At 38.5% G+C, this 23,384-nt stretch overlaps 1 protein-coding gene across 1 annotated transcript; it reads left to right on the top strand.

The window, feature by feature from the left end:
- The first annotated feature begins 5,478 nt into the window (after nt 1-5,478).
- Nucleotides 5,479-13,575, top strand: SYT4 (synaptotagmin 4). The gene is made up of 4 exons (XM_054186448.1): nt 5,479-5,512; nt 8,340-9,154; nt 10,706-10,826; nt 13,268-13,575. Exons 1-4 carry the CDS (start codon nt 5,479-5,481, stop codon nt 13,573-13,575), a joined length of 1,278 nt encoding a protein of 425 aa, XP_054042423.1.
- Nucleotides 13,576-23,384: the final 9,809 nt, after the last annotated feature.

Here is a 23,384-nt window from a genome sequence, read left to right as displayed (position 1 = left end):
AGGAGCTCTGTGGTATCTGATGTATCCACATGGGACTGCTAAATACAATTCAGAAAATGTATACCCTTCTGCAACAGAAACTGGAGGTCATGCTGAAGTATTTCACATAACACTGGACATTAAAACGTGTGAAGCTGAATTCAGTCACAACCTAAGGAGGAACAGTAAGTCTGTCAGGCCAAATAGGCAGCAGACTGAGTCTTCAGGTGACAAGTTCAGGCTTGTGGGTGTTTGTGGCACCCAGGGACATGCCTTAAGGCATTTAATGAGTATCAAAGGCTGAAGATGAGACAGGGAGGGATGCTAGCCCCTTCCCACTGTCTAATTGCAGAGGTAACTGAAGTGGAAATTAAGCAGAATGTAACTACCTAAATCCATTTGTAGATCCCTTTGAAGTTTGACTTTCAGAAGTATTGAATGCTCTGTACTTCACAAAATCATGGACCTATACTGGTGTTCTCGTTGAGGTTTTTTTTTGTAAGCATGGCTGGAAGGCTTGATTTTCGTAGGTGCTGAATAGTATTAATTAATGACTGTAGTTTAGCACATGGCAAGCACAGAACTCAAAATTAGATGCTATTTTTGAAAATGTGAAACTCTGTCTTTAAGATCCAGGGAAACATTTCACAGAGATGGAAAGGGGTTCTTTCACCAGCTTCACCTCACACATATAAATCACCAAGTTTTGTTTTTAAATGTTTGTTGACTTTTGAGGCGGGGTGCGTGTGTGTGTGTGTAAGGGATGAACGGTAAATTCCCTGACGAGAGGCAGAAGGCCCTCCAAGCCTTCAATGGAATGCCTCAAACACTCACAAGGAAATAATGCAGGCCTGACCTTCAAAGAACTGATAAGGCTAACATTTCTGGCACCTGAAAGTGTGGGAAAACTGTCTTGTGAAGACAGAATAGTTCTGCCAGTTGTGTGGTGAGCTTGCTAGTTCTCAGTACTCAAGGTCATTGTGTCTGATGAGTGACCTTTGGTTCATTATCCATTAAATTCATATGAAAGCACACATGCCTGCATATGCTAATGAAGATTATAGAGATCATACTAAACATGTATGACTATGGCACTCGTCTCTCCACCCAAATCATGTTACATGTCACCTGGGAGAAGGAAGAAACATGAGACGAGGCTGTCCTCAGCAAGGGGGGTGGACAATGCTAATTGAACAAACATAAAATAGGAAAATAAGTGCCCCTAGGTGGAACAAAGAAGAAACAATAGAAAAAGATAGTGCCTGGGAAGATTATTCCCAAGAAAGAAGATTGTGCCTGGGAAGATTCTTCCCAAGAAAGAAGACCGTGCCTGGGAAGATTTTTCCAAGAAAGAAGAAGATTATGCCTGGGAAGATTCCCTGGAAAAGATGCTGGAACCAGGACCAGTGATCTCTTTATCTCTGTCTTTTTCTCCGTCTTTTCCTTTCTCTATCCCTCAGTTTCTCTTTTCTCTTAGGATTGTTAAGTAACAGTTAGAGTTGTTAAGTAACGACCTTAAGTACGACCTTAAGTACTGCTTGCCATAAGTTGTTCTATACCTGTTGTTAAGTAACACAATGCGTACCTCACCACTTGCCATAATTTGTTATATACCTAACCAATTATCGTGGACTTGTTAAGACCTATACTAACCATTTGGGTAAGCTAATAAATGTTTCTATATGGACTTTGAGATTTATCTCACCTTAGTTCGCACCGTTGAGAATTTACGAATCTGAAGTCACTTACCCTCCCTCTTTACTGGGAGTAGGATGTGACAGTGTGTGAAGGATCTTGTTTGGAATAACTATGTTTGGTTTGGTTTTTTTTTTTTTTTTTCTAAAGGGAGAGGATTAGGTTTTCTTCATACACAGGCTTTGGGATCTGAAGAACTGTGACAGTTCATTTGCAGGTGCACCTTTTCAGCCCCATAGGCTGATTTGAAGACTATCTGCTTTGGGAAGTGTATGAACTCTGTCGCTTAGCAACCACCCTCCCTCTTCTCCGGGTAACAGGAGGATGCTCTGCGCATGCATGTGCACTGGTAATCTGGTTTTCAGACCACAGAAGGCCTTGTTGTGATAGTCAGCCAGATCATACACAGAGATATTTCGCAGACAATCAGTTTGTTTGAACTCAGCACAGGCAAAATCTGAACCAGCTCCTTTTAATATTCAGTCTCCGATCTGGAAATATTTGAGATCATTTTCTTTTTTGCTGGGAAATCTAAGGGAATATTACCTGGGCAGTGAATTCCTAGTCCAAGTTTTTACTGAAGAGTCAGTTGCAAACTGTGGGAAGTCTTGCTAAGGTATCTAGGATGTTTTTTGACAACAGAGGGAACTGTGAAGAACATGTAGCCACAAAACCAGAGTTATTACTGTTGCATGGGACTGAACTGAAAGATGGCCACTTAATTGTTTAAGAAACACACAGGGTTCACATGATGATTTTTTTTTCCCTCTGGCCACTTGTCAGAAGTGTAATGAAGCAGTAGTGAATTGGTTATGTATCTTTGTGTTTGTACTACCTACATGGCTGCATGCTAGTCATCTGTTGCTGATAGGTATAAGATGTACACTAGATGGTGCTTGCACAACACAAGGAGCAAAAAGTGCATCTGTCTCAAGATGTGTCAGCAACTCAATGCTCCACCTCCTCCCTGAGTATTTTCTGTGACGTGCACTCTGTTCCATTAAGTGGAGTCATGCAATTAAATATAGAAGATTCATGAGTGATGTAAAAAAATAGTTATTTTCTATTTCATTGATCAATGCAATAAAAAGATAAAAGCATTCATTTGCATATCTGTTTACATGTTCACCCATGCTTATACACAGTCTTGGTATCTCCAAGTTTCTAAAGACAGAAAGCTGGTATGATGAAGCATTTTCTATATTGTTTTAAAAAGCTACATATACACAGAACTGAGATGAAAGAAAAGGCTCTTTTCTGTATGCTTGTACAGTGCTCAGCACAATACAGGTCTTAACTACTGTCTGAAATCTAGCATGAACTACCAGAGATTTTGGAAAAGAAGAAGAAGGAAAGAAAAAAAGGAAAAAAGAAAACCCTGAATGCTGAAAGAAATAATCTCTGTGCACTATATAAAGACATATACATTGCATAAAAGCTTTTTATATAACCTTGGGACATTTGAAAAATCAAAGGGAAGAAAATCTGAATCAATCATTATTAAATTTCCATGTGGTCCATAAATTTTCTATATATCAACAAAGAATGTCTTGGATTTCATTCAAAAATACAAATAAAAAATTTCAAAAATTATTGAAAATAATTCAAGTGTCATCAATATAATAAGTATGCTCACCCCAACTAAAATAGCATAAACACACTACCAAAACATACCATATATTGATTCTTGGTCCATTGTTTTTGAAGTTCAGACACAGTAACAGCTTACAATAGTTTAACATCCCAGTTAAACATGTTTAACTTTAAATTTGTTTAAGGATCTTGCTTATTGCAGTTATGTCTGGAGGCTCATATACCTGGAATGTGGTCTAAAATCAAATGTAATTACTTTCAATGGATGCACATTTTGAGCAAGTCTAGCTTTTGGACAGTGCAACAGAAGTGGATAGCAGAGCTGGGAGGAAGGAACCAGAAAGAAGAGAGAAGTTGAGACAGATTGGCTTGGATTGGTGCCAACATGTGAACCCAAACATCCCAAATCAAACTGTGCTGCCAAAACACAAACAAGAGCTAAACAACAGTTTCTGCAGTCTTCTAATACCTGAGACCATGGTAATCCAGGTGTTTGTAAGAGGAACAGTGGTGGCAAGCTATTCTCTGTGTTTCATTACATGGGATAGGATATAATGAAGACTGGGGTAGTGGATACGGCTGTTCCAGGAAGACTTGTGCAGGTGCATGCCAAGGCCAAGTTACTGAAGGTGTAACAGAAGCAGATAAGCGAAACCAATATTAACGAATAGGTTTTCAACTCTCAGGATAAGACAGGCATTTCATTCGGCTGTGTTTTGATACTAGCTTGCCACGATTCCTTGGCTGTCCTGTTTTATTTTTTTTCTAAAATCCAAGGAGCTTCAACGGCTTCACTGTAATGCAAGAAGATGGTTTAAAATGGGCCAAGACACACTAGCTTCCAAGTAGCCCATCGTGGAGCAGGGACATGCCAGACTGTGCCTGTACGTGGATTTTGTTATTTAGAAGAGCAATAACACCTGTTTTCCATTTATGCAGCAGAATTAGCAGTTGAGCTCCAAACTTGGCTTCTATGATTCTTTCTGAATCCAGGAGGAGTCAGATGCCAGGTGCTGGCTTTTGCAGCTCTGTTGCACAGGATTTAGCTCAGGTTATTATATGCTGTATCAGTTCTAGTTACAGGCAGTCCTGCTTTCTTGTTCTGTTTCCCCCCATTCCTTCTGCTTGCCAGCCTTCCCCTGCCTCCCCCCATGTTCTTGGTCCAAACTGGGAATCAGACATCTAAACCTGGTAAAATCCAGAAGTATCTAGGTAGATCCAGATCTTTCCAAGACATACAGGAAGGTCAAGAAGATTTCCAGAGTGGGGCCTGAGTGTTTTTGTGGGGGTGGATGGTGAGAAGCAGCAGGGAGGAGGGACAAGGAGAAGGCGTACTGTGAGTTTTCATGATTCAAATCCAGTAAGTGTATCACATCAGTCATAGGAGAAATAAGTGCCTTGCAGCTGGAGCCAGGGTGTCTGGACCATCTGACTTGGCATCTCCCTCATGTTGTTGTAGCCTGTTCAGTTGATAGATAAATAAGGAAATAAGTAAATCTTACCCAAGCAAAACAGACACACCCGTGTATTACACAAGGTGCACTGAATCATAGACATCAGCATTTCACTGTCTGTGTCCGTTGGAGGGTGGGAGATCATATCCTGCAGCAGGGCAGTTAAAATAATCAATGAGTGCGTGTTGAGTCCCCAGAAAGAGGATCGGGGGGAGAGGAAGGGAGGGAGAGAGGAAGAGAGGGAGGGTGTGGTGATTGGGGAGGGGGGATGGGAGGTGGGAAAGGTGCTGATTTCAGCCCTGTAGCGTCAGGATTGCGTCAATTTGGGTTTCAACCACGTCTTCAGTCTCGGAGCGGAGCTACTCAGAAGAGCCAAAACAGGAAGGGGGTTGCAAATCAGTGTGCAAAGGGGAGGACCGCGGCTTCCCCTCCCCCCTCTCCTCCAACCCCTTGCAGCCTTCTCCTCCACCTTCCCCACCGCTCGTGTCTCGGGGTTGTTTTTTTTTGTTGGTTTTGTTTGTTTGTTTGTTTTGTTTTTTTTGTTTTTTAAATCACGCTCGAAAAGACGGTTGCCCGGGCGCTGTGAGAGCGGAGAGCCGGAGGGAAAAGGAGCGCAGCGCATTCGGGGCTCCGGGCAGGTCTCTCGGTACCCGGGGAGGTGGCTCCTGCTTCCCGGACGGCGGCTCCAGTACCGCGGACAGAAGCTCCAGCACCGCGGACAGCTGCTACAACACCGCGGACAGCGCACGCCGCCAACATGGCTCCGATCGCGGCCAGCCGGCAGCAGTTCGGTAAGCACGTCCTGGCCCCAACTCCCCGCCCGCCGGGCTGGGGGCTGCTCCCCTCCCCAGGCGAAGTGCACGCAGGCAGCCTCCGCTGAGCCACCCTGTGCCTCCCAGCACGCAGCTTGTTGGGAGAAACCTGATTTCCCCCAGTTCTCTTCAGTCTTGGAAGTTCTGTGAATTTGCTTTCTTTCCCTTATCTGTCTCATTCGTCCTTCCTCCCTACCCGCTCCCCCTTGGTAAAGCACCAGGAGAGGTGAAGATGTTTATGTAGGTGTGTTTTCAGATCACATATGTTTTGAGACTGTTTTCTCTGTCTTGGTTAAAGTACCGTGGCTTCAGATTCTAATGATGTAAATGCAGCCTGTGCAACACAGAAAATCTTTGTTCAAGTCATTCTTGGAATAATTGTCATTCCTTTTTTCTTGTTGTAGAGAAAGACTTGTCAACCATTAGTTAAAGTGAAAGGTGGTCTTGTAAAGGGCATTGGTAGGAAGATGAAAATACAGGATCCCAGTGTTTATGGCTAAACAGCTGCATCTTGATCAACGTGGGTTCAATCAGAATAGCAATGATAACAAGGACTTTACAGTTGTGTTATTTCTATACACTAGATATATGGTGATTAACTTTGATACTAGAAGTTTCAGAAATAGTCATATATGTGCACTTACAGGATAGGTACATAAATAGCTTTACTCAGAAAACCAGTAAGTAGAAGTGTTTCTGAACTCTGCTTTACAAATATTGACTCTAGCCTAGATTATAGTTGTTTTAGCAGTGGTTTAATTCAAGGATCATTCAACTGACTTAAGTGAAGTGACTCCAGATTTATATCACGTAACTGAAATAATAACTTCACCCAGAATCAAATGGTAATGTTTCCTACTAATACACTGCCTTGAATGTTAACCAATTGACTTACGTTATGACAACGGCAAGAAATTCAGGTTGCAACATAGTAAGTTGTAAATATAAAACCATTTTTGCTACCATTACATCTTCTTTCCTACCCCACCCACTTGATGTTTCTAACCCCACTTGTGACATCATGCTTATCTAATTACTTATTTAAGGAAGATAATTAATATTTTAAACACCAAATGGATTCTACCACTGCCTTCAGTAGCTGTAGAATTAAAATATGGCATAATTTCCATTACTGTAAAAAGTCTGTCATTTAATGAAAAAGTATTGTAAATGTGTAAATCATTCTTAAAAGCTATTAAACTATTCTGATTCCACCCCCCCCCCCCCCCCAATTAATCCTTGCTTTGTACCTGTATACCATGTATATTTAAATTTCTGCAGCCCAGGGAATTCTTGAAACTCAGAGGCATGTACTTAACTTTAAAAAAAATACTTTTTGCTTATGTATATAATTTTCAGTCATTTCATTAAGTTCTTACAATTAAGTGTGTAGACTGATACAGCTTGTAGGCAAAGTGAAAGTGAGATTAATATTATCAGAAGAAATTAATAGCCAGGCCTGATCCTTTCTGTGCTGGAACATTATGTCCTACTTTGCTCTGACGGTATTGTATTTTTTTTTTTTTTAGTTATCCCACTAAAAAGCAAAGGTATAGTGGCTATCTGACCAGCTTTTACCTGGATGAAACTGATTTAGTAGTACATAGAGGGGGATAGTTTTATTTTTCTCATCCAGAACGATCTGCTAATTATTTGGGTGAGAACCAGAACTGTTACACAATTGCCTTTATGTATAAACAATGTCATCCATTAACAGGCTACTGGTCTTCCACTGTTGCAGGGAGTAAAGATTAAGCTTTGATTGTTACATTGTGGGAGGTTTAAACTCACTAAGTCATGTTACTTATGGGCAAAATTGGATTTCCAATTAGTTGTGCTCATTTGCCCCTTCGATGCATGCTTTGAAGGGCTAATGATACTCTATATGTAACTAATGTATCCACATTACAATTCAGGTTATAACACTTGCTCAGTTTTCTCTTTGTTCAGTTTAAGCCTAGGATTCATATTAAAGTAGAAGAGAATTATGTTTTAATGTTTTTCTTATACTCCTAAAAAGTAGTAACCTTTCTCATAAACTCCGCGTAGTTTTGATTCATAGTGTCTTAAATGTAAAGCTTAGTGGTTGTCAAGGATATGCTTAATCATTTTTGGCTTCGGACTCACATGTGACTGCCCAAAGTCACTCACATCCATCTGGAAAAGACACTTGGTATATAATTATTCTAAATTTTCTTTATAGACTTCACCCTGCAAAGTGTTGAAAATCCCATTGAAACTGTTGAGTGTTATAGCCTCCAATTAAACTCAGTTCTTTCAAGACATACCTCCAGGCAATTATCGGATCAGACCATAAAAAATGAGTTAATTGAGTGTACAAAGTATGCTAAGAAGCAGTATGAAAAGCAGACAATGTATCTATAAGTAATGCGTATTTCAGAATCTGTTTTATCTAACCAACAGAGCTTCATAAACTCAAAGCTGAAACCTTCTGAGATCTGGTATTACTCACAGACATATAAACTCAAAAACTACACACAGAGGGATGAGATAGTCGAGCAATTACTAATGGTTATTACTCTTAGGATGGGAATAGTATTTTCCTCCCAAACACTCTATGTATGGAAAAATACTAACATAACAAGCATGCCTTTGTATGGGACTACGCACTCATGCCTGCAGGTGGCGAGCAATATGTACAATGCAAAGCACTTTCAGTCTGTCGATTCTGCTGCTATTACCATCTCGTATCAGTTTGTTTTAGTAAATTATTACTTTATTAAATATCACAAAGAGACCAAGGCATTGCTTCTTATGTACTTGTTGCTATTTATTTGATTTGCAGATGAAATTCCTACAGTGGTTGGGATCTTTAGTGCATTTGGCCTTGTCTTCTCTGTCTCCCTTTTTGCTTGGATCTGCTGTCAACGTAAATCTTCCAAATCCAATAAGACCCCTCCATATAAGTTTGTCCATGTTCTGAAGGGGGTTGATATTTACCCTGAGAATCTCAACAGTAAGAAGAAGTTTGGAGCAGATGATAAAAGTGAAGCAAAGAACAAATCAGCAATGCCAAAGAATTCTCTCCATCTTGATCTGGAGAAGAGAGATCTAAATGGCAACTTCCCCAAAACAACCCCTAAAATCCAGAGTTCTCCAGGTCTTGAAAATTTGTCTCCTAAGCACTTTGCAGAAAGGAAGAAAGACTCAGTATCCCCTGATAGTTTAAAATCCATCACTTCCCTGTCATCTGAAGATAAACAAGACAAGTTAGGAACTCTCTTTTTCTCCTTAGAGTACAACTTTGAGAAAAAGGCATTTGTAGTGAACATCAAAGAAGCACGTGGGTTGCCAGCAATGGATGAACAGTCAATGACTTCTGATCCCTACATCAAAATGACAATCCTGCCTGAGAAAAAGCACAAGGTGAAAACCAGAGTGCTGAGAAAAACCTTAGATCCAGCTTTTGATGAGACCTTCACCTTTTATGGAATCCCCTATAGCCAAATTCAAGACTTAACACTGCACTTTATGATCCTGAGCTTTGACAGGTTTTCCAGAGATGATGTCATTGGAGAAGTCCTCATTCCCCTCGCAGGAATTGAATTGTCGGAAGGAAGGCTGCTAATGGACAGAGAGATCATCAAAAGAAATGTTAGGGTAACATATTTTTTATTTAAACTTTAAAAGTGTTGTGCTAGTGTTAGGTATGATTCTTATGTAAAGCTGCTAGCATCTTGGAAAGAAAAGGGAACAAGTTCATCATGCAAGTCATTGAGATATTTTCATAATGGCAGTATGAGGATGCAATTACACAAATGTAATAAAAGAACATTACAATGAGCATGTTGCAACAAATTGCTAATATCCTAAAATCTACTTCCTTATTCAGCTGGTCCAGCAGGTTTGAGTAGACACATTTACATTAGCTCAAGTGGCCTCAGTCCGCATTAATTTGCTTTAAAAGGAAATAATGCAAAGATTTATATATTATGACCCTTCTCCCCCCCCCGCCCCTTTGTGTTTGAAATCACTCTTTCTTAAATTTTATTGAAGTCAATGTAAATCTTGCACTTCGAGTACATGTTTTTTATAGCAGATTCTTAAAGAATGCAGAGTAGTTTTAGTTAAGGAATTGTAACCTGTTAGAGACCATGTTGTTGATGCAGTAGTATGTTCTTGCACTTCAGTGCTGTTATTACCTTCTCTCTCAAGTATTGTTCCGCAGCCCTACTAAGGTTAGCAAGACATGAGGAAGAAGGCAAAGCCTTACTGAAGTCAATGGCAAAACATTTACTTCACTGGGCTACAAATATTTTATATCATTTTGTCTCATTTCAGAACGTAAAGATCATTTACAACCATCACAGCTGAACCACAGAAATGCACATGCATCACACACACGTCTCTTAATCTCTACTAAGGAAGTGGAATGTGTATTGACTTTCAATTTGATTGTTTTCAAAGAGCAAGCATGCTGCCAAATCAAATAAATGTCTACCAGACAACATACCTATAACTAATACTGTTATTTTGCAATTCTATTGCTATATTACACCAACTATAACTATGTCACCGATATTTTGTTGATAACTCATTGGGTTTTCTGGCATATGAGGTATTATTTTTGGTTGTTTCCCTTGCCTTCCTCCTTTATGTGAAATAAACTACTCCTGCAAATTCAAATCTAATAATCATAGAGAAAGTCCTTGATCTCATCTTTATATCATGTATATTATGCTACCTTAGAAAGTGTCAGAGATAAGATTTCACTAACTGTTCGAATTCTTCCTGTTTAAAAACATTTTACTGAAGATTTTTTTAATTTACCTTTATTCAATTATTTTTTTTTTCAATATATCTGTAGAGAATTTTTGTTTTGCTTGATATCTCTTTCACTGAGATTTTTTTCTCAGGATGTAGGATTTCATTTCTACTCTCTGAAGCTAATGATGTCATGTCAACCTATACGTTCACTTATTTATTATTTATTTTTGTCCAGTCTAATAACCAACCATAAGAAGATATATATAACTACAGTAGAGGGAAATGATATTTGCTATGTAAAGCAGTATAACTCCATAAGTTATATCCTTTTGCACCATTTCAGAACATACAGTTATGTGGCATTTTATAAATCTTCTGGTTTAAAGCTTGGTCATTGTAATTGCTTATAAATAGTCTTATTTCTTTTTTCTTTCATTTCCTTAGAAATCATCTGGGCGTGGAGAATTACTGATCTCTCTCTGTTATCAGTCTACAACAAACACGCTCACTGTGGTTGTTTTAAAAGCCAGGCATCTACCTAAATCTGATGTCTCAGGATTATCAGGTAATGGTTTTACTAATGAATATGCTCTAAGAATATAAAACAAACAGACAGAAGACAGCTGAAATGTGGCATTTCAAAGACTAAAAATAGTCCTTTATTATTTGCAGCCTATTCATTTTATTCATATCTAGGTCATTGCTTTATTTTCCAGGGTATGTATTTTACAAATTTGTTTTTCAATCACATGTTAAAAACCCATGACATCTATTAGCAGTGGAAACCAATGAGTTTTGTGATTTTCTTGAACACATCTGCCATATATATGGGATGTTGTTTGCAGACAATAAAAGCTTTTATTTGTGACAAAAAAACCAGTTTATTTATAGAAGATCAGTATTGAGTGAGATCATCATATGGTTTATTTCAGCTGAGCAGCAAGAAAAGCAACCAGTTACATCTGTGCCGAATTTGGCCCACTGAGCACTAATATTTATTTGGCAAGGTGAAAAGGTGAACTATGTCAGTGCTGGAAGCAGGTTGTAACATAACACACATGCTTTGTCATGAGCTGTACTTGGAATGCACTAAGAAGGAGCAGTTTTTGTATTCCCTTCTCCTGGCCTTGTTCTGTTTTGCATTCTGTGGAACCTCCTTTGAAACCAACACTAGTATTGCACTTAGATGCACATTAATGCCAGATAACATAATAACAGAATAAAATTTAATGTACAATATACAAACGATAAGATGACACAAAAAGAACAGTACACCACAAAAACTGTACAAACAAAAGACTATACAACCTATACAAAAAAGAACAGTACACAGCAAAAGACTGTACTGCTGTTGATTATAGGACTACCACTCTTTCATTTCACAGGATTTTTTAAAAGGAGCAGAAGAGGAAGTAGTTTTGGGAACCACTGAATCATAATTAGTACAGCCAATAATACAGTCTTTCTACTTATCATGCCAAGAAATACTGCAATTTACCTAGAAAGTTAACTCATCCTGTATCCAACACAACAAAGCTATAGATAACTCCTATTTATAGGGTGGAGTTCCATTGAAATCCTCCTACATACTGTACTCACAACAGTCTTTATTTCCTCTATGATGTTCCCCACAGCCCAACATAAATCTTGGACAAGAAGGAGGGTGAAATGATGTTTCTATGGGATCAGCTAAACAATTGCATAACTCCTTAGGAAACAATTTTGCATAATCTCCTTAGGAAGACGGGAACTTTATTACTCAGAAGTTGTTCCATTCCCACAAATTCCTTGGTTTCCTTGATCACTGGTGTTGAGGTCTCCTAACAGATCTAATAAAATCAAGAGGAACATTCTAGCCTTATCTAGTAGATGGCCAGAAGTAACAGTAAGAAAATGTCCTTTAAAGAGAAATGAGCATCAATGTGAATCCACTGATGGATATTGATGCTGGTATTTTTAATGCTTGTGTGGCATATAGTCATTCCAAAGCAAATGACCATTTTAATAACATTAAACCCTATTTTTAAAATGTGTATTATTGTGATCGGGTATGGAAATGAAGATGTATTCTATCATGCCTTAGTGCTCTTAAATTAATGTCAGCTCAAGGAAACAAAAACCTTTTCATCATCTGACCATTTCAGTCTCATAAGTTTGGCATAGCGTTTCTAAATACAGTTCAGTTTTAATTTTACTTTTAAAAAAAGTAGTCAGCTGTTCTTGATGTTTATTAGCTGATTGTTTACATAGACTCTCTTGCTTGACTGGGTTCAGTAGAAAGGATTATGAGGAACACAAACACTCAAAGCTGGTTGGCAGCTAAAAATATGGACATTTTCCCTTAACTTCTTCAATAGCAGTACAGTACAGACATAAAATCAAGCACAAATCCTAACAACAAACACACCCTTACATTTAAAGTTTAGTGTTAAATTTGTTCTATGAATATTGGTGGGAGCAATTTAATCAAGCTAATTGACTTTGCTAAAACCACAACAGAAATGAATCATGTCCATTCATCCATTGTCTCAGCATGAGCTTATTCTTTCCTTTCTGAGGCTTTTCTTTGCGTAAGTCTTATTAACACTAATGATTATCCCCTACTGGTAGAAGACGTGAAAAGCAGATTTCTGTTGCACATAAATATGTAATGATACATATTTGTCAGAGTCCATTAGAATTTTGTAAAGATATTGCTAGGGTTAATGGACCACAGGGCAGGATTTATCTCATGAAGGAGAGACGTCTGTTTGGTCAGATGAATCATGCCTTAAATTTCACTGTCTATCTTGATTACATCTTTCATTATCATAAAGGACCTTAAAGGGAGTAATTCAGGCGTAAACACGAACATTGGATGAGATGAATCATCTTTAATAAATTGAAACATCTCCTTATTGTGATGTAATTATGTTGCTAACTTATAAAATTTACCATTAACTAGATCAAGGAATTTCTAAATGATGCTGCTCAATAACTAATCTGTGCTCTTTCTTTTCATTGCAGACCCTTACGTCAAAGTGAACCTGTACCATGCTAAGAAGAGAATTTCTAAAAAGAAAACCCATGTGAAGAAATGCACCCCCAATGCCGTGTTCAATGAATTGTTTGTCTTTGACATTCCTTGTGAGGGCCTTGATGATATCAGCATTGAATTTTTGGTTTTAGATTCAGATAGGGGGTCAAGGAATGAGGTCATTGGCCGGCTAACCTTGGGATCTTCGGCAGAAGGAACAGGTGGAGAGCACTGGAAAGAAATTTGTGAATATCCTAGGAGACAAATTGCCAAATGGCATATGTTGTGTGACGGTTAGCAGCTCAGAGGGGGTCAGAACTTGAAAACTCCATATATTTCCATAGGCAAGGAGCAGGTTTTTTTTCTTTGCTATGTATAATTACAGGCTTGTAACTACAGGACTTTTTTTTGGGGGGTGGGGGAATAAAAGCTGGATTGAATTATCAGAACAGAAGGTAACTAAATTTTCACAGTAAATAAAGGAACTTCTATTTCATTGGAATTTAACATAATTGGATGAGATTCATATTCTTCTGGAGTTTAAATAGCCTAAAACTTCTGAAAGAGTATAAACTTCAATAAGAACACACTATGTTTTATGAAAAAGTCACTGGAAAACTTATTATTACTGTTATACAGAAGAAGATAACCTCATTAAAATATATTGGTAGATCTAAAAAAAACACCTGTGGCATATTGGAGGAAGGGGCTGAGTCTGTAAAAGCCATGGGCGATGAGGGTGAGTAGGAGGAGAATTCCTTCTGCCCCTCCATCAAAAACCTTCTTTTATGAAAATTCAATCATTATTTATAAGTTTTGGTTACTTATACTTTGATCATCCCAAAGACTGAAGAGATTTTCAGCAATTTGCTTCACATATCATATCATGCGCAACTAGTTGTTTTATGTGTGGAAATACTGTATAATTATTTACACTTGGATTTTTTAATATGTATATTAAAAACTTGTTTTATTACAGTGACCGAAATAGACACATTCCACAAATCGTTGAGTAAGTTAACATACATTGTTTTGTTAAAAGGGCTCCTTTACGGGTGACTGCACATGTTATAGTATAGCTAGAATTTGGAATTAGATATGGCTTGCGTGTTTTTCCTCTAGCAAGAATTACACTTCAAGCATTTCAAGCTATGGGAAAGCATTTCTTTTGAGATGAGGTGACAAACATGACATTACAGTCAATGACCTCTCACCACTTATATTTTAAGCCATGCAGTACTACCTAAAGAAAAGTTGTTTCTTCTTGTGTTTCATTAAAGAGGAAACAAAATAGTGAGACAGAAAACAAGACCTTATTCTGCTGTTTAACTTCCTGAACTACATGAGTAATGCCATTACAGTCAGTAAGACTACACCCAACATACAAAGTTTAATGCATTTTAAACTTTTGCAGGAGAAGAAACCAAGCTCGTATAATTTATCCAATATTATGTTAGACAAACTACTTGAAAAGTGCATTTCACTTAGATTATATGCATTATTGTCCATTACTGATTGTGCTGAAAATTTGTGGTGGTAAAGGAAAATAACATTCTGATTTCATGTTACTGTGATATATGTATGTTTAAACTGTGCCAGGCTAGGTCAGTATCAAGTGTAACATAAACAAATATATAAATAAAGCATTTAGACCAGTGAAATTTACTCTTGGTCACACCAGATAGATTTTTTAGGCTGTCAGAACTATAGCACAACTATAAGCAGATTATTTCCTAAAGTTTGTACACTGGTTTCTGATACAGAATTGTTTGCAAATATTACTCATATCATTTTCAATTGCAATACATATAAAGAAGAATATGATGATGTTAGTTGTTGACATAAGAAGGATTTTAAAAGTGGAAAACCATTTTCAGTATTTTTGCATACGTCATTTTGTCATGTGTAATGCTACTGAAGTGAATGAGACTACTTGGGAATTACGGTATTGCTCAATGCGAATAAAGGTAACAGAATGGGCATGCCAGGTAAAAAAAAACAACCATACATTGGATGTCAAATTACTCTCATTAAGTAACAGATCCAGGTCTTATTCAAAACTATTGGGGATTTATTGTCGACTTTACTTGTTCTCATATAGCTAAATTATGTTTGCAGTAAAGGACACTGAAATATGAAATATGCAAGTAGACAAATAGTACTGGAAGAATTCTGTTGAGACTCTTCCAGGTTTTGTGTCAGTATTTTCTCCAGTTTTTTGAGAATGTGTTTGATATAACAGTGTTTATAAAGTTCTGTAAAAATACATTTTCAAAATACATAAACATGCTTTTTATGATAATGCTCAATGTAAAAAACCTGCGTATTGTATGTATAAAGGAGAGGAATCTTTTTTTGATTATTTCTTTAGAAAGCTGATTAACTGCTTAAGGGCTAGAGTTTGCCAGCCACATTCAAGCAGAGCTAATCCAAAGCCACCATGCTAAAGGAAAGATGCCCACAGGCTTCAGTGGGGTTTGAAGTGCAATCACAGAGTAAAACTCTTCCTGTAAGTCAACCCAGCAATATCAATGGGACCATGGATAAGGGGAGACACAGTTTGATCTGATGGAGGCTGGGAGAATTTAAGTGATTACCACACAATCAGGGTTGTTACAGTTTCTAGTGAGGAAAGAACTTTACACTGAAAGTGATTGCATGAAAGAGAGTAGGACAGCTTGTAATTAAAAGAAAATGAGGTTTTGTATATTGGCCCATAAGTAGTACATTAACTCTACAAATGAGATGACAGGAGTCATCTGTCTCCAACGGACAAAAATTCTGACATCAGGAGAAAAAAATACACCTATTTGAATTAATGATGGGCTGTGATCATCTTTCATTTTGCATCTAACAAGTCGTTATCAATTTTTTTTTTTTCAAGTTTCGATAACAGCTTCAGAGTTAATATTTCTACCAGCTAAATGGCAGTTGTTGGTGGGGGTAGGGGGTAGGAATGGGAAAGGGAAGAAAAAGCATTTTTATTAAATCTAAAAAAACCCTGTAAATAGAATTTCATTTTTCATTTAAAGTGATGTTCAGCTTGGAAAGTTGAGTAAAGACGACTTGTAACACATCTGTAAACTAGACAAGGCAGGAGCGAATGTAGACCTGTACTGAGATGAGAAAATTCTGCTGTTTTATAAAGTATTCAGTTCTCATTGTGAATATCTTGAACTCTGTTAAGGATACTGTACTGTATTAAACATGTAAAAAAAATGATGTTTGTCTAAGTAGCTTACAAAAATAGTAACTCCTTGAATGGGAGACTATCCACTTCTGGGGATCTGTCGTAACTAAATACCTGATTTGTTATGGTGTTGTAACTTAATAGACGTTATTTGAGAGGAAGCATGGTGTATGAGATTTTGTAAGTTATTTGTGCTGGTTCTGTATGTTGTGCCATGTGTGTAAGACAAGAATAAACTGCTGCTTTTGTTCATCCCATCCCAAAACAATTATCCCACCAATGTATCTTTTCCAGAGATTTCTGCTCTTGTTCGTATTCATGGTCTACTTTCTCATGCTTCTATCAAAAAACATTTGCCTTGCAAAGTCTTCCTTTTCTTACAGATGTGGACTAGACTTCTTCTGCCAAATACTACTTGGGCATACCACATATTCTTTATTTGTAGCTTCTTGCTGTATACTTGTCTTTAATTGTACTGTACACTCAGGTGTACCTGAGACAAGGACCACGACAGAAAATCTGAGTCCTATGTAGGCCCTACAGGGACTGATATACAGAAGGAAAAAGGAATGGATTCTAGCAAATAAGCCAGAAGTAGTAATATGCAAGTCACATTACTATTGGAATCCTGGTGACATTCCATTTGTTTTCCAGAAGGAAAAAATTTCCTTTGGACAATCACATTGTACCACTCTTACTTTCTTTGATGTAAGGAATTCATGTCAGGCACCAGCTTGTCAGATCAGTCTGGAAGCTAAGGTAGAGAAAGAAACCCCTCAAATGCTATACAGAAATGCAAACTTTGCTTCTGTGATCTCTAAGGTTATTGGACTTTTTTACCAGCACAGAACCTAAAGCTAGTAAAGGAAGAAGGCAGTTGCAGCTGAGATATACATTGCCATTTAACGAGTCCCATTGTGAGTCTACATCAGGGATCCTTGATCCTTGTCACAGAAATCAATGTATAACCATGACAGGATCCACTAGCCAAATGCATGACATGGAACGTCTTCCATGGGTATAAATTGGTATCTTCTCCCTGGCAAATGTGTCCCTGAGACAGGTATCAAGTGTGAAAGACTGCTCTTTTCCATCCTATGCAGTCACATCTTTTTTCTTCCCTACATTGTACGGTTCTCATAAAACAATGGTGATGCACATGTGTCACATTTCAGACCTTCTTCTTCAGAACAGAGATCAAGAATGTCTGTAGGTTTTCCAACTATAATGCAACTGAGCCTCAGGGGAAGTCTCAAGGCCACTGTCCTGATTGCTATTTGTATCTTAAATTGATGCAACAGACAAGTCTTGTGAGACTTCACAGAAACCCTTACAGATGTCCTTCTATTTGCAGGAGACGTGCAACATGCTGTGCACGCAGTAATAACAGATAACCACAGATGATTATAAGCAATATTTCTTTTCCTCAAACAACATTCAAATATGTTCCATGTAAGCTACTACCTTCTCCCTGTGCTCTCTGCTTCATGAGGTCTCATGAAGCTGCTGAACCACCCATGGCACTCTTACAGTTGCTGTGGTGGTTACTGGCACTTTGCTCTTCTGATGACTGCTGAGCAATTACTTTCATTAATAAAGTTCTACCCAGTTCTCATAGGCTTCTCTATAATATCTTTTACTTTCCATGACTAAAAAGCTGTTGCAACATGACTTTGGGTCTAAAGGTTTTGAGGCAGCTTTGGACCACTGATTACAGTTGCAGCATGGCAGCACCTTTTAGTTCAGAAAAAAGAATCAAAGTCAACAAGAAGAGAAAAGGGAAGAGTTAATTTCTTTGCTATATTATTGTTATGCTTGTATTCTTATGCTAGTTTTGCTATTGAACCTCTGAAGTACTTTGCGCATGACCAGAGAATGTCCTGTGGTCACAGAAGTGAATGCTCTGATAATACTGCCAGCAACACAATCAGCCATTGTCCTATCAGATGAGTTGATTTCTGCTTGAGCCTTTCAACCTCAGTAGCAGGACTGAGGAGACACCACCTAGGGCCCCATGTCTTACCCCTGTCCCCAGAACTTAGCAGTCACTCTTGACATGCGTTGGGTTACCCAGCCATACTATTGGTGCCCACATAGAAAAGCTGTAATAGTTCAAGGCCTGGACCAGCCTTGGCAATGTTCTGGGTCTATCCTGACCTCATGGGAAACACCAGACCTCCCAACGTATCATCAGGGCAGGTCAGAAGATCTGCCTCCATCCCCAGGTGGAGGGTGTCTCCAGTAAGTTTCACCCTCCTTTTCTCCTCTGTGAAGACACAAGGTTTGAACTCAGCTGTTCTTCTCAGTGATCAAGGCAAGGTACTTGTTCCAAAGTTGCACCTGCTCTTGTAGCTGTTGCCAGAAGTCATAAGCTTCCAGTTTTCCCCACTCTGAAAGCCACATTCCAACAAATGCCAGCTAATTAGTACCATTTGGTGCTGCAAAGCATGCTCTGGTGTACTGAGCGCACTGCTGCGTGACCTCCCAGGAGCCCTACCCAGACCTGCAGAAAAAGGCTGGGCCTCAGCATCCTGTACTATGCTAAATGCTGCTGTGACTCCCATGTCCCCCTCTGCTGCTTGAACCTCCTCTCTAAGGTACCAAACTTCCCCAGCAGCCCAACCCCAAAGGCAACTTCCAGCATTGGGAGCATAGCCCAGAACTACCGCTGCATGCTCAGAGACCACTGGCTGTCAGCAGCCACCCACCCAATTGAAATGTGCCACTAATGGCGGCACCTTTGTTCACAGTCTCCAGGCCACAGGGCACCTTGAGGATCCCCTCCAGAGGGGGTCCTCCACAGCCACCCCCACGTGCCATTGCTCCAAGTTGAGGCTCCTGCCCCCCAAGCCTATCAGCGTCCTGTCTCAGGAGTCAGCAAACCTGGCCAGAAGTGCACAACTGCCCACCCTCACTGTGCCTGAAGCTGCAGCAGTCACAGCCATGGAGCTCCCAGGTATTGTAAAGTTTCTGGAACTCTTAACCTGCTTCTCTTTAGAGAGCAGGATGTCACTCACCCTGAAGATCTAGTGGGATTTCTCATTATGAACCTTTCTGACAGTAAGATGCTCTTAAACCATTAAAGAACAGATTGAGCCTGACTGGAAAATGCTCAGCTTCCTTTTGTCCTGATGAAGGAGGTTTTATTCATTATAGAATATTATTCTTTCCCTTTGGGCAGTCTCTCAAGTGTTTTTTTTTAGGTGACTGAGATGTAAGAAGGCATGTAGTTTTGCATTTTTGTAAGTGGACAATGCAGCATTGAGTTGGGTTTAAGTGAAACATGCAGGAATCTAAGGTCCCACTGGGTGACAGGTAAGTGCTGTGTTATTGCAAGCAAGTTTCTCTAGGGCTGTTGTTGCACATAGGGCTAAGGTAGCAGTTGTGTGTAGCAGTACTGAGTTATAGCTTTCTGGATTATGAGTTAATCACAAATATAAATTAGAATAGAGTGTTTGCAATATAAGTTAATGTTGCAAAAAGATCCCTGTCTTTCCTCCGCGTAAGAAATACTGCATTATGAAAGGCTTTAGTTTTTTAAAAAATAGAATACAGAAAAATCGACAAAATCCAAAATGCACAAAGAAGACGCTAAGATTATTTTCTTTTGAAATCACTAGAGAACAAGTACCATTTTAAAACAATATTATTGCTGTTACAATTCTTTTTTTCTAACCAGCCAAGGGTGCTGTATGGTGGTTGCAAGATTTAATTTAGTCTTGAAGACAATCACAGGGATAACCATGAATGTTCTCTGGCAGATCCTGTAAATATTTTACATTGTTTTAAAAACACAACTGGTTTTATGGAAACAAGTAAGAAGTATTTCACAGTATCACTAGCAATATTGATTACATTTCAGTAATACTCTCCAAATTAGATTGCCTTTAGGATTGTGTGAATGAAAGTTTTCAGTTGGACACTAATGGATAGACAGGGAAACCTGTGTATGGCTGCTTCTTTGGTGCTGTGTACATTGATTTGTGGGGCAAATAAACGGTATTCTAGCCTCAATTTTCCTTTCAGTAGCATGGGATAAAGCTTAACGACATCAATAGTACCTAGTAACTTTTGTTATGAATTATTATTTTCACCGTTCTCCAGGGTCGTAATACTGCTCTGGAGACTGCGTTTTCTTGAGACAAATCCCTCAGAGCTGTATGCTGCAATGGGTATATACGCAGAAGAAAATAGCTGTGAATCACAAATAGGCATATAACAATAGAGAACTATCCCAGGCTAAAATCAGAAGGGATATTAAGCAGCAGTAAAAGTTAGAGATAAGTAAATCAATGTGAAGAAAGTGAACGAGTAAAATATTGTCAACAAAGGAAAGGAGATAGAAGTCTGAGACTTCTTCAGAAAAAGAAAAAAGCAAGTGTAGTTGGCCTCTGATACACTTTTGTGTTGGTTGCTTTGTCCCTTATTCCCTCAATTAAATCAATACACCCTTATTTTAGCCTGCTCTGATTCACATTAGTTAATGGGCATTTGTTCTAACTTTTAAGTTCACTATGTGTAACCGGTCTTGAATTCAAACAAGGGCTGCAAGGGTTGAGTATCACATTTCTTTATATGTACAAAAATTGCCTGAAGGACTACCAAGGCTTTGCTGTTAGGAAGTGCTTGGGACAAGGCTGATGTCAATTCTGGACTGATATGGACCAGGAAGCTCTGTCTCAGGTGTTCCCCTACTATCCAGGGAAAGCACTTTGCTTTAATTCATGATCAGGAGGACCAAAGAGGGGAATTTTGACCTGGAGTACGGTCAGAACAAGAGGTTTGGTTTATTGCTGTGCTCCAGGCTTTGTGAATAAGTACATGCATACCTTTATTATTCTTTTTCCTGTTTGTCAATCCTTGTTTTTGCTGTCCTGGTATATCCTTTTCTTTGACTAAGTCTTCACCCAAATAGACAACCTACTTCTGTTACTCCTTCCACCCCCATTTTCAATAGTCCCAGTTTTGCTACATCCATATCTAAATTTGGAATTTCTGATGAAGTTACCTAGGTAACCTCATCCTCACATGCCTTTACTGATACATTTTCTTGGACATAGCTGGCTCTTCAAGAGCACAGAAAAGTGCCTAAGTACATGATACAAGATTCTCTTACTCCCTTCTTTTAACCTAATTATAATTGATAACAGTTACTAGAAGACAAATATTTTAATACAGAAAAATAATACAGTCTGAAGACACTGTGGGCTAAGAGAACAGTTCAATTCCACAAGTAAAAAAAAAAAAAAAAAACAAAACAAACAAAATGACCAAAACCAAAAAAAAAACCACCAAACCCAGACCTTTCTTAATGTGTTTAGTTCAGAATGTAGAGCAAAATCGGATTATATTGAAGTTTGTCACTACAATCTTTAGCAACCAGAATAACAAAAGCAACAATACGGTCTCGGAGTTTCTACTTTATAAAATTGAATACCTGATATTCTGAAGTCAGTGGTGGCATAAAGGGGTTGTTATGGATATTTTAGTGTAAATTAACAAGTCACCAGGCTCAAGAAAAATATTGACCCTAAGTATTCTAGTATATTATTCTTGGTTACATCTGGGTGTGTGCAGAATCCTCAAGGCAAAGAGCACAAAGAAATGGTGGAGAATTAACCCCAGTGTTCATACATGAGCAGTATGCACGTATCCGATGATCTCTGTTTTATTTTGACAATAACTGACTGTTTTCATAGAGGATGATGGGTAAATCTGCTCTCAGTGGGAAGAAGGCATCAATGCTATATACTTCTTGGAATGATTGTAAAGGTCAATGATAGGACACTTGCAAGCCATATGTAGATGAGCATTGCTAAGAATTGCTATGAAAGTGATCAGGATGGAACTGGTGCTTGCTTGGCATTTTTTGCCCTCTCAATGGTAATTTGCAACATAGAAATACAAGAGAGTTATGATACCCAGAGCTAAAAAATATCTGCAAAAAGATTAAACTGTCATCCAGCATCAATTATTGTGATTAAAACCTGATGCAAAAATAATGCCTGTCCTAGAATCCCCTTGCTGATATCTTTGTTATATATACATGGCACTGCAAAATATCATTCATCCACAGACACTTAACTGAATTTGCCTTTTGCCTAAATCTACAATATATGGTACCTATATAAAGCAGAAAATGCTTGATATGAATCCACTCTGAAATATGGTCCATAATATTGATACAAAACAGGAACAAAGACAATGCAATTAAGAAATTTACAGTAAGTAATTTAGGCCTATAATACCAATTTTCTATTATTTTTTCCTTGTACTTCTGTATTAAATGTCAAAACTGGCCTATAGTAGTGAATGAATGAGAGAATTATGATATGGTATATAGTGTTCATGCCACTTTTATTCTGTGCAATAAATTTAAATGAAATAAATACACATTATCTCAATTGGTATCTGCTGTCTGAGCTGAAAACAAACATGTTCTCCTATAATCTTCATGCTATATTACCCCAATTGTGCTTCATACATTTTTTCCTCCCTTATGATTAAAAGTGTCTAAAAAAGGTATCTTGCACAGTGTCTTCTGGAACCACATTTACTAGCCTGAATTCCTAATTCCTGATTGCATGAGCATGCAGGAATTGCTCTAAACCCAAGAAAACCTGGTGGAAGTTAATTTCCTCTAAAGCAGCCATGTAGATATCTGACTGTGAATGGGGCAGTTAACTTCTGGCCATTGCAACCAGCCCACTATAGCGTCCAATCTGGCTTCTTGCCTGCTTGGGAAGATATGCTGCTACCTGGGTTCATTTCCTAAACATACGTAGGAAGAGTTGTGCTCAGTCAGACCACGCAGTCAGCTAGTTTAATAAATGGCGGAAGGTGAAGGATCTAGAGCACAATCTTAAAAGGAGTGGCTGGGGGAACTGGGGTTGTTTAGCCTGGAGAAAAGGAGGCTG

The sequence above is a fragment of the Rissa tridactyla genome, chromosome Z (assembly GCF_028500815.1).
Source record: "Rissa tridactyla isolate bRisTri1 chromosome Z, bRisTri1.patW.cur.20221130, whole genome shotgun sequence".
NCBI classification, from domain to species: Eukaryota; Metazoa; Chordata; class Aves; order Charadriiformes; family Laridae; genus Rissa; species Rissa tridactyla.
This window is presented reverse-complemented; position numbering and strand designations above follow the sequence as displayed.

What these genes read in the sequence shown, in the direction of transcription:
- SYT4 (XM_054186448.1), top strand. Translation starts at nt 5,479, where the DNA reads ATGGCTCCGATCGCGGCCAGCCGGCAGCAGTTCG. An exon ending in GGCCAGCCGGCAGCAGTTCG is followed by an intron (nt 5,513 to 8,339) that starts GTAAGCACGTCC and finishes TTTGATTTGCAG; the next exon opens with ATGAAATTCCTACAGTGGTT. An exon ending in TCATCAAAAGAAATGTTAGG is followed by an intron (nt 9,155 to 10,705) that starts GTAACATATTTT and finishes TCATTTCCTTAG; the next exon opens with AAATCATCTGGGCGTGGAGA.